Source organism: Stylophora pistillata, chromosome 11, assembly GCF_964205215.1.
Source record: "Stylophora pistillata chromosome 11, jaStyPist1.2, whole genome shotgun sequence".
In the NCBI taxonomy this organism is placed as follows: Eukaryota; Metazoa; Cnidaria; class Anthozoa; order Scleractinia; family Pocilloporidae; genus Stylophora; species Stylophora pistillata.
In genome coordinates this window covers 6,983,300-6,995,383 of record NC_142529.1, presented here as the reverse complement: position 1 = coordinate 6,995,383, position 12,084 = coordinate 6,983,300, and the positions used below count along the sequence as shown (strand labels likewise).

General features: G+C 37.8%; 1 protein-coding gene across 1 annotated transcript in view; it reads right to left on the bottom strand.

Annotated features, from left to right (window-relative positions):
- The window catches only part of LOC111347227 (receptor-type tyrosine-protein phosphatase S), a 45,349-nt gene that overhangs the window by 8,117 nt on the left and 25,148 nt on the right, over positions 1–12,084 (bottom strand). Inside the window, exons 7-22 of the mRNA XM_088737368.1 lie at positions 11,809–12,003; positions 10,667–10,974; positions 9,929–10,073; positions 7,762–8,064; positions 6,517–6,822; positions 6,076–6,372; positions 5,483–5,794; positions 4,736–4,842; positions 4,110–4,305; positions 3,615–3,717; positions 2,994–3,261; positions 2,375–2,426; positions 2,073–2,193; positions 1,692–1,843; positions 1,057–1,208; positions 249–330 (exon numbers count right to left, since the gene is read on the bottom strand). Coding sequence (XP_088593494.1) covers positions 249–330; positions 1,057–1,208; positions 1,692–1,843; positions 2,073–2,193; positions 2,375–2,426; positions 2,994–3,261; positions 3,615–3,717; positions 4,110–4,305; positions 4,736–4,842; positions 5,483–5,794; positions 6,076–6,372; positions 6,517–6,822; positions 7,762–8,064; positions 9,929–10,073; positions 10,667–10,974; positions 11,809–12,003 — 3,099 coding nt within the window. The remainder of the gene's footprint in view (positions 1–248; positions 331–1,056; positions 1,209–1,691; positions 1,844–2,072; positions 2,194–2,374; positions 2,427–2,993; positions 3,262–3,614; positions 3,718–4,109; positions 4,306–4,735; positions 4,843–5,482; positions 5,795–6,075; positions 6,373–6,516; positions 6,823–7,761; positions 8,065–9,928; positions 10,074–10,666; positions 10,975–11,808; positions 12,004–12,084) is intronic.

The following is a 12,084-nucleotide window of genomic DNA, read 5'->3' as shown; positions in this document are numbered from 1 at the left end:
GTGACCAACAGTAAGTTAGAGGGCGTGGAAACCCTGTTCGCCACCTTCGTATGCGAGAGTTTATTTTTCACTAAATTTCGTCCTGCGATCATGCCATCACAAAGGATGTTACTAAATTGAAGTGAACACAAAGTGAGTTTTTTCTTACTGTAAATTTATATTTATTGTCTATACTCTGCGTTCAAGCGGACGAATCATTCTTGCATAAAATGCAACTGAGTAGAGCAGAATGAATAAAATGCACTTACAGGTTGTAATATTTCCAAAACGATTTTTCATTTTGTTGTTTTTGCCAACCTCCCAAGAGTGCGGCAAAATGCTGGGTAATTTCTGTTAACGACACAACAATTAAAAATTTAATTACCTATGTCCACATGCAAGCTAAGAATACAAGTGGCTCTACCCACTGAACATTTACTTTTTAATTTGAAGGGGTGAGCAATCTTACTGAAAATTAGTGGTCAAACGTTTTTGTGAATGATCGAGAAACAATAACTGCAAACACACTAAATTACTTTAAAAAACAACAACAACAACAACAACAACAACAACAATAACACAGCATTTGAAGTTTGACAAAAGGAAACTTTCTTCGCTGTCGCAAGAAACCTTGTGGAAACAGATTTTTCCTTATTCATGTTACCTGACTGTTAGCTGTATGAAGATGGCCAACGCAGTTTATAACGACTGAAGCCTGGAGTTGTCATTGGGGAATACCTATGCTTGACAACAGCTAACGAACCATAGATGAATTTCATATGGTGTAAAAGACTTGGCTTGTAAAAAAAAATTGAAGTAGAATTATTGTCAAGTCCCTGGAAAGTGACCTTGCCATCTCATATAAATTTTCAAATTTCGTCCCTCAGTTTTTTTTCTGACAGGTTTGTAATGTTAAAAACCTTACAACTGTTTTTTAACTGAGACTTCTAATGGAAAAATTGTCATACAGTATTCTTGTACCATTCTAGGAAAAAGTAGTTGACAAGAAAACTGCTGCCAGCATTTGCTGATGGAAATCCCCTTTAAAGAGCTATCATTTAGCACTGATTTCCTTGCCTTAAATTCCTCTTTCAGCACGATGGCTCCATTGGTTGATTTGTTCTTGAAGTATTGTGCAAACTCCGCCACGGGAACTGGTTTTGGCTTACCATCATCAGCCTCACTGTACACCGATTCGTTTTCTTTAGGGAGAGATGCTTTTACACCAACTGTGTAAGAAGTATTACAAGAGTTTGTACTTAATTTCTATTCTATCGGACAGCCCAGCTCAAAATTCACCATCTTTCTTACTTTATTTCCACACTGACACAGAACGCTTTTGAACTGATTTTGTAGGATGTCTAACCGAAAATTCGAAAGGTTTGACGCTCCCACTTGAGCGGGCAACTCAGAATCTTTCTTTTGTCCTGTGCTCTTTAGAGTTGCAATAATTGCATGGTTCCATAACCGAACGTCATCGTTAACACTTTTATGTTGTAAATCTTTCTTGGAGATAGTGAGCTACAAATGTAATCATGTACACGTACACTATCGGTTTTTCGTCAATCATATTTGAACTTCATATGGCGATCGTTAATTATTTTCACTTTGTAAATAGTCCTAGCTGTGAGAAATCGAGCGATGGAGTCATTTGCCTCCAACCACTCAAATAATCACTGCTTCATAAAAATAACTATTACGCAACGGCTTACCATTTTCATGGGAAGGAATTTCAGACACGTTTTGATAAACTAAGTCAGCTGTACTGCCACTGGACTCAACTGACTCCATTCTGAATTCAGCAAGTGGAACGTGTACTTTGTTGCTGTTAACCTCTTGGCCTGATTTCTCAGCCTGTCTCCTCCTGAAATGGCGGTGAGTATCACGCAGTTAAGTTGGGCACGCAAAAAAGTTTTAGTTGTTCATGATATTCCATTCAGATTATGGAGCATTAAACAAGTTTCGTCTACCCCTCTTGAACATCGTCAGGAAAACTACTGCTAGAGGAGTAAATATTAACTCTACTAACTCATACAACAAAGAAGATTCCCTTTCACAGTTATTACAAAAGCGTATTACTGGGTGAAGCATACCTTCGATACAGCAGTACTGCACCAATAAGCAATGGTACCGAGACTATTACCAAAACCACAGGAACGGCAATCTGCACAATACTAACAGATTGAGAGCCCTCTTTTTTGCCTAACCCTACTCCTACAAAAAAAGAAGAACATTTATCCATTGTCAGTCAAGATTTAATTATGAATATGGAGTCATTATTAAGTTGAGTATCTATGTTTTTAGAACTGTTGCCTTTCAACTGAAACGATAAAATCATTTTTCAAGTTCATCATTGGCATTTCGACTCAAAATCATAAATAAGTATTCATCTTGCCTTCAGTTACAGAAATTTTCGCAACCTTGCTGACTGGTCCATATAATTTAACCTGTGAAAGTAATAAACAAAGCTACAGTTTTAATTTATCTTTCAGAAATTGTGATCATTTACATTTTCTACTTTGCTGGACGTTACGATAGCTGGCAAATGTAATCTACCAGTTCTGAGTTAGGGGAAAGCCAAAGCTTTGGTGTTGGTGATTAATTAATATAATTTGCAAGTATTTCATACTGTATTTTATCACAGACCTTTCTTTCTCTCCCTATCGCGACATTGAGGACGCTTTCAAAATTGCTGATCCTATCAGCAGAATACCAGGGAGTAGTTTCGAAGTCGTGGAGAGCCTCCCTTTCCTAGGGAGACCTGGGCTTCCCAAGGAAACATTGCAGGTTTAGAGCTTTTCAGCTGCATTTTTCTTCATTTTGGGTCTATATTTATTTATGTTACCATGCAGTTCCTACTAGTCGACCTATTGAAGAGTATTACATGTGTGGTGGGAGTACAATGCCACTTAAGTGAAGGCTACAAGCGGATAGATTAAGCAGCCATCTGGCTTTACTAAAACCTCTCGTTATCACCTTGTTAGTTCACCAATAACTTGTCAGAAACTACTTACACCATTGCCGTCAGTCATCGCTCTTTGGTACACGATGTAGTCCTCTCCGATTTGAAGTTCCTTGTTTCTGTAAGCTCCATACGTTTTTCCGTCGCCAACAGTAAATTCCCAAGACTTTTCATTCCCTGGTACACTTTCTATCTCAGCAGCAACATAAAACGTCAGGTTTCCTATCTCGGCGGTAATTGAATCATTCATTTTTGAAGCATAATCAGTCGGAAGATCTTCCACTCCATCAACAACTTTTAGAACTATAACTTGATGAGATCTGAAAAAGAGCACGTTGGAGTGTTTACAACGTCCACTGCACTCAAAGCAAGTAGTCGAGCCTTATAAAATAACATTTAATAATAAAATGTTGATTAAAAGAGCTACAGGTAACGATATTTTGAGACAAAGATTTCCCCTTTATCAAAATGAAACTTGAATGAATACTCTTTGGGGCAACAAAATACCAAACAAGTAAGAATAACGGTGACAAAAGCAAAGTTTTACACGGATGGAGACTACAAAAATTGACAATCCAGGCGCCCCTTTCATGATAGCGACGAGTGCAAGGCTAAAGAAGCATTATTTCAGCTAGGATCAAGGTCTGTAAGTTCCGCCCCAAAAGTAATTCACCTTATTGGACCATTTCTTTGCTCTGCAGGCCACAAGTGAATCACAACAGCTGTTGTCGAAATACGTTTATTCGCCACCGACAGTACAGCTGGAGAAATCGGGGCTAAAATGAAAGAAAAAAAGCAAGATAATCGTTATAGGATTGAAAAGGTGTTTTCTTCCAAACAATGTTTCTTATTTATGTTAGCGTGCTCAAAATTGGAGAGCGAAAAGAGTCGAATATCCGATTAAAAATTTGCCTTGGTAAACTTAACGAAGACAATTAGCTGGAATGATATAAATAAGACCAGCATTGTATTTATTGTCTATAGAAATTCTACGAATAACAAGCAGGCTTACAGATTATTTCTTTAAAACAGCGTCAATATTCGAATTCCTTTTTCGTAGAATTTTGGATACGCAGGATTGTTAAAACAATTACAACTGATTTAGCTGTCAAACTAAAAATTCTGTCTTACTATCGATAAAAAACCGCTCAGGTAAATCAAACTTTACCTGTTGTCTTTGTTTCGACTTTATCAGGAAATTCTTTGCCCACTCCTAGTCCACATACGGAGCGTACGATAATCTGAAACTCGTACGTGGAACCGGGAGTTAAACCTTTCATAGTATAGGAAGTGGTACTGTCAACGTCTTGGACACCTTCCTCTCTAAAGCTTCCATTGTAAGGCTTTGTTCCGTGATACTTCACCTTTAGAAACAAAGATAGATTCATGTCTAACTGACATAACACAGCTTTTCAACAGTCTTTCTCAGAGGAGAAAACTGATTCTAGTTTTGCATTCAGGAAATACGCCACGAAAGAACAAAGACTACCACTGAAAGAAAAAAAACACGAAATGTATCAGCGCAAATGTCACTCAAATATAATTTTCCCAAACAGGAAAGCGATCTATTCTGTCTATCTGGCCTGCTTATCCAAAACATCCAACAGAAACTACAAAAAAGTCTCAACGCATAATAGCTGGCATCAAAAATTAAAAAGTGGCGTTAGTTTTAAGGTATGAGTTCATCTTCTACCAGAAAAAAATGCAGGTTCACTTCAAGTAAAGTCTTAACTTATATCAAGTTATTCCCATGCCCACCATAACACATCATTTTATCTTTTTCGTGCAACTCACTCTATAGCTGAGGCCTTCTTTTGTCATGAGCTCCGGTTCTTTCCATCCCAGCGTCACTTGGGTTGCTCCAACATTTGTTGCAGTTAACCCCCAAGGTGTTCCTGGGCCTTTGGGAAAAGTGAGAATCGTTGTAATACTTACTGTAAACATGAAATTCCCTAAAGAAGTAGAAAATTGCGTACAGGTATCGCATAATTAAGTTACATGCATCGTGTTTGAAAATGTCCCAAAACCTAAATAAGTGTTTTCTTTCTAGCGTTCCAACAGTTTCCGTGGCAGCCAGTTTGAAATTGAAGTAAAAAATGAACTCATGACGTTTTCCTTTAATATTTTTTTGGTTGATTTTATTTCAAGAATACAGTTGCGTACATCTGTTGATCAGTTGATTCTAAGCGGTGTGATCGTTAACGAATAAAAGAGACAAAAAGGATAAGACCAATTCAGCGGATGCCTAAGAAACGTCAGACGTCAACTCCGTCTAGATTGTCTTATGGCAGTCACAGTCCACCTAATTCGATTTTAACAGTAATCAATTTAACAAAACTTGTCAAGTCAAAACATTTCTCGAGGCCTGCGACAGGTATTGACTAATTTAATTCCTTTTTTTCTTCTCAATCTATTAAGTAGGTATTCTGATTTGCTTTTTAATATGTCTCCCTTTGTCTTTATGGGCCAATGGGAATAATGGCTTTGGCTGACTAAATTCGATTGAAACACACTCTAACTGCTTTATATCGCACTACCTACCTGATGTTCTCGGAAGTTCTACAGGTGGACTATAAGGACCGGGTCCTATTTTGGTATAAGCTCGAACAGACACTTGGTATTGCGAACAAAGCAATAATCCACTCAATAAAATGAATGTGTTTGTTGTATTAACTGTTTTGCTGCTCACAGAAGCTCTTTTCTGTCGTGTTCCCCGAGACAACAATTCTACTTTGACGTTATACAGAATGACGTCGCCGTTGCTCTGTTCTCTTGGTAGAGTTGTCCATGAAATGTTAAAGGTGGTCTTGTTCACCTCTGTAGGTAACACATTAGCTGGGCCACCCCTGGGTTCTAAGAGAAAAAAAATTCAGTCAAAAGTTATTAAATATTGTCCTTAGAAGTTTTTAGGGTCTAAGCATGTCGTTTCCGACCCATGTCAATTTTCTTCGTCCATAATCAACCTCGTTCAACTCAGTTTAATTCCAAGAAATTTTTTAATCTTACCCAACTTATGTTTTGTGGTTTTATCAAAACTGAATTTAATTATTTCACATCACAAAAACCGACTGAAATAAACGTACGGGCTTCTCATGAACATCGATAAAATACGAAACATAGAATATGACACTTACTATATTCTGGAATAGCGACTGTCAAATAGGCCTTATCCCCAGGTTGTATGATCTCAGCTCTGACCTCAAACCAATAGGTGACTCCTCCTAACACATCAACTGTGTAACTAAACACGTCCGGTCCAAAGGTCTCATTGTGAATATTATGTGGATCTTCACTGTCGCGGTAAAACACAGTATAGTTCCTTATAACTCCATCTGATGGTGAAGGTGATGTCCAGGATAAAGTTATCATTGGTCCATGTGACTCAGTCGGTATTTTAAGGGTATGACTGAAGGAAGGAGGAGGATCAGGTGCTAAAGAAGGAGTTATAATCAAAAGAAACTTCAGAAACTAATGAAAGTGTTGTAGGAATTGCTCTAACTTGGTTTATTGTGTTAAACAATAGTTACTTTAAGGCAGAAAATTCCCATAGGGCGTTAATTAAGTTAGTATCTTACCACCTAGAACTGTTCTTATGACTTCCACAGAACTCCTTGGTCCATCACCAACAGACGTGAAGGCTAACACTTCAAAGTCATACTGCGTATCAGCTTGGAGCCCATTGACAGATGTAGACCTAATTGCTGCATCGTTGATGAGTTTTTTTCTTTCTGAGTTCGCATCCCCACCGGTTTCTTTGTAAAACAGTTTATATCCTTTGATGATTCCATGTCTGGAGTCTTCAGGAAGCAACTTCCACCACGCCAAAACACTAGTATCAGAGCTGGCTGCCACAGTGAAGCCACCAGGAGGTTCTGAAGGGACTAAAATTAAGATAAAATATTGCTAAACGGAATTTAACATAGTTAAAGACTAGAAGCTAATCTGGTCAGTAACGTTTTTGCAAGCGTGCTGTTAGCGCATTTGTCATTGGTTAGCATTTGTAAAGCGTTCGTTTGCGTTCTGTAGCATTTCCAGCCACCATGTGGTTGTTGGAGGCCTGCAGCTGTACCTGTCCGGCGGTACTCCTCACCAGCGCATGCATTGTTTTCCCATGTACTAACTGTTCTCTAGCGTGGTGCTATCGTTCTTGAGGAAAACTTCTCGGTCTTTTGTTCAGGGGTTTATTTCTAGTAAATCATTTATTCAGGTAAGCCATCGAGCTTTAGTGGGACAGGTGCTTGTAAGGGAACTTAACGCTCGGGGCTCAGGGCTGGGTTGCAAGTTGGGCAGTTGTTAACAAATTTAAAAGTTCAGAAACATACATTGTGAGAATCTTAGTACTATAAACTTGAGTTCATAGAGTATGCTTTACATTTTACATCTTCGTTTGCCACAGTGAGCATCATCCATAAAGTTTCAGAAATGATATGAGATCAATGTCTACATCTGAGCAACTGCGCACCCACCCCTCTTCTAAACCAACAATGGTCAACTGATAGCAAGTTTGGGTTAATGATGGGTAGGTTGGCAGTTGCTCAGATACTGATCCTGATGCAAAATTGAAAAATTGAAAGCATTTTTCTTAACGATTTCAGAGTACAAAAAGTAGTGACAAGAATAGAGTGAAAACAAAAACAGATCTTCTGACTAAGTGTCAGGGATCAGACTTAAGTGATTAACACTCTTCTTACATTTTGTCAGGATTTCAGCATACAAAATGAAACATAAATTACTGGCCCATCATTCCATCCATCTTTACAATGAGTCTCAAAAACAAACCAAGAGTGGATTAGTACAATTGCTGCAATGAAGTTTCTTACCATCTTCCATTGTCCTTTCCACTACAACAGAACTCTTTGGTCCATCACCATGAGGTGTAAAAGCCAACACTTGAAATTCATATTCTGTGTACTTCTCCAGACTAACAACATCTCCAGAAAAGGTTGTTCCACTATTGATACTTTTAGCAGACATTGACCCTGTAAACCCTTTCTTTTTATAGAACAATTTAAATCCTGTAATGCTTCCATGTCTGGAATATGCAGGAGGCAACTTCCAGGAGGCTGCAATACTTGTAGAGGAGTTTGCAGATAAAGTCAAGTTACTGGGTGGTTGTGAGGGAACTGAAATTAAGATAGAACGATAATTGAATAATAGCAATAATGTTAATGATGACCATAATAATTTACAAAATACATAAATATTAGTAACAAAGTTATTATCTAATATTCTTCACTTTTGATAAATAAAAGTCAACTCATTTGGTCTTAAGAGCGAATGTTTGAATTGACCGAGTCAAAATCGAAAAATGTGGCACGTGATCGAAAAATTGAAAACCTTCATATTTTTCCCAGATACCTTATAGTGAACTTAGAAACGCGGTAAGGTTTTTTTTTTCCCAGACTTACTTCTTTATCCTAGAAAATTCACGAAAACTGAAAGAGCGCCGGTAGCCGTAAAATGGTGGAAATCAGTGCCCCGAGTAGAGGCAAATGAACCTTGCTCATGAAAAGCGCAAAAGAAAGCAAGCTCGTATCAATTTGACAAATTATAGAAGGGATTGAGGTACGGCTTAAGTCTAAAACGGGACCGTTTCGTTTAATTTTGACACACGGAACGCTTTTGAAAATCACCAATATTTCAAAATCCCAAAATAGCATTTTGTAGCACATTTTCAATTATCATTTTCACCATGCGGTATAACTCGGAATCGGTTCAGGTTAAGCTCATGATAAGTGGAAATGGTGTTGTTTTCGAGGATATAAAATTTAATTTGGGGCTTTTCATTTCCGCACGGAAAAACCAGGCAGAACTTTGTGAAAATCGCAGCATCGTCATTTACGTCACGACATTATCTAATTAGGCACCCCTTGGTTAAATCCGGAATTCCAAGCACATTAATTTTTAGGAGTTAGCACCGTGGTCGATCAGGATATCAATACAGTAAGCTAGCTTTGCATAGCTAACCGCGGCAGATTGGTTTTTATCTCTGCTTTCGTTTTAAATTCTCATCCATTTCCCATGGCGGAATTGTAACACATTCCTTAAGCTAGCGGAGGGCGTCTGTTATTCTTTGGGTATTCGAACACCTATAGGTCCTAAGAAAGTTCTGGGGTAAACTTGAGCTTGGTTTTTCCGTGCGGAAATGAAAAGCTCCAAATTTTAATTTTTATATCCTCGAAAACAACACTATTTCCACTTATCATGAGCTCAAACTGAACCGATTCCGAGTTATACCGCTTGGTGAAAATGATAATTGAAAATGTGCTACAAAATGCAATATTTGGATTTTGAAATATTGTTGATTTTCAAAAGCGTTCCGTGATGTCAAAATTAAACGAAACGTTCCCGTTTTAGACTTAAGCCGTACCTCAATCCCTCCTATACAAATTTGTCAAATTGATACGAGCTTGCTTCCTTTTGCGCTTTTCACGAGCAAAGTTCATTTGCCTCCACTCGGGGCACTGATTTCCGCCCTTTTACGGCTACCGACGCTCGTTTCAGTTTTCGTGAATTTTCTAGGATAAAGAAACAAGTCTGGGAAAAAAACCTTACCACGTTTCTAAGTTCACTATAACGAATCTCTGACTGAAATACGAGGAAAGTCATTTTTCAGTCGATGTGCCACGTCTCACGCGGTATTGAAAAAAACTGAGTCTGGCGTTCTTAAGGATCCAATTCAAAGCAGCCCCTTAATTGTTCATTAAGCTTCTCTTTAAGTTGGTGAAAAGTCTTGTAAAGTTATAAAAGCATTAATTATAAGGTCTTAAAAAGGAACTAAGGGGAGGAAGGGATAAATAAGAACGTTGTCGCAAAGCTGGTTTAAAAAATTTCCCATTTGTAAACCCCTTCAGATCAGACTACCACCAACATGATTGGGAGTCATACACATGTAAGTTAAGGCCTTTATTTGGAAAATAGCATTCTGCCATAGCCTTAAAATTGCAGAATGTGAAAATTTGATGATATCAAATGAAAAGGTTCTACCTTTGGATATAAGTACTCCATACACCTCTACTCTCAAAGCTTTCCTTCTCTCAAACTTGACAGGCTGGAAACGGATGAACCTTGCCCTCACATCTTTGAGATTATGTTTGACAATGTCATTTCTTCCAGAATTGCCACCGAAAACCTAAAACAATGATCAAAAAATATGAGCTGATGATGTAACGTACTGTAGAACAATTTTATTGTTGATGGCGTGGGAGATTAGAACAATGTCATCAGTACATCTCTCAACTAGCAGCCAGGTGTTAGTATATGCTCTAACTTGACAAAATTGGAGGCCGATGTGCTTAAAAGTCTCCCGATGTGTCCACTTTTTCCCCCACTTTACAAGGTCAGTCAATCCAATTTACATTATATGTGAATTTGTGGAACTGATGACTACAAGGCCTTGAGGCAACTTGCTTATACATATGCTTACTGGGAAGCTTAGTCCTTAAATAAACATTCCTGTAAGTTCCTTGCTTTTAAAGCCATGCACTTATGTCCATTCAAAATAGTATGCTTGTTTCTATTCAATTCTCAAGCAGTACCAAGAGGAGAGATGCATTTGTGACCTTCTCTTAGTCTAAGCTAGAACATGACAACCATTTCACAAGCTTTCTCAAGGGTTCAGAGTTCTGCAGAGACTTAGAGCCCTCACATAGCTTTCAATATCTCCCTTTAGTACACCTCTAAGAATATCTTGTACAGCCAGCTCTGTGGCTTTTTTAACGTAACCTTGTCAACATTATTTTCCTTGTAGGTTACAAAAGTGGAACCATCAAAGGATAGCTGTAACTTGTATTCTGTTGTCCAGTCGTCATAAGTTGACCTCCCTTGAGTAGCTACAGCACAAATAAGAAACTCATACTGCAGATCAATTTGTAGATAATCATCAGGTCTGTCATTTCTGTTGGGTAGCCATCCCCTAAAGGCATGCAGTCGACCTTTAAAAGCTTCGAAATCCTTACGCTCACTTGATGCTGAGAAGCTGGCATCAGGGAGTGTGTCATTGCTAGCCACACCAATGGCCTGCATTTGGCAAGCTGAAATCAGTAAAAAAAAAACGATGAACAGATTAAATAAAAAGCAGATATACAACAAACAAGAAGTAGACAGCAAACTTGCCAATCTAAAAATAATTTACATTTGAAGAGGATTTATTTAAAATAAAATCATACCAGGGGTTAATTTTCATTTTACGTATGTCAGGTGTCCTAATTCAAGTATTTTTTTGGTCTTAGCACTAGACTTTCACTACATATGTGACATTAAGCTATGTTCAACATTTTACCAATGTTTTCCACTTCACATAAAAGGTTTGGAAAAAAAATTCACTTATTGTCATAAATTAAGGTACCTACAGGTATTGTAGTAAAAGCATGGCACAGAGAACTCAGTCACCGAAATATTTTAGAGGAAAGGCTAAAAACGGTTATTGTAAGGTTAAGTATTATATACAGCTATAGCATTAAAGTTTTCATGTGCATTTGCTATTACAGCAGAAAGCCCATTAAATAACTCTAACAAGATCAAGAATTGATTTGAAGTGGGGGGGGAAATGAATATTCTCAATACTCTACTAGTAATTGCATGGAAAGAAAAAATTGCGGAAAATGGCTGTAAGATTGAGCCTTATGAGGAGTTAGAGTTTACCAACTGAAGCTCAAGTCTACAATGTATATACAGGTTCAACCACGTCAACAGAGCTCATCACTCATGTTCAGGAAATCAACCACATCATAGAGGGGATGCATGTAGAAAAAAACCTATAAACTAGCATACATTCAGTATTATAACTCGTCTGTGCAATAACTTGAGACTTCAATCAGTGTGAGTTTATCAAGCATGTAATGTTATTTTGATATAAGATACGTTACCTCTCCTTTCAGAATAAACTTCAACTTCACAAAGTGTGAAGTGTTTCTTCTGACCTCTTAAACTTCTTACAGTCACATATCTTCCAAATAAAACAGGACGGCAGAAAAAGGATACACCTTTTCCTCTTGGAAGACTATAACTCTGCTTATCACCACACCTGGGATTGGCAATTCCTCCATTGTCAGATACTGTGCCTTAAGAGAATCACAAAACAATTTCCACTTTAGCAAGGAAAGTAATAAAGGACTTGTTTACCCTTCTATCATTACAAAATG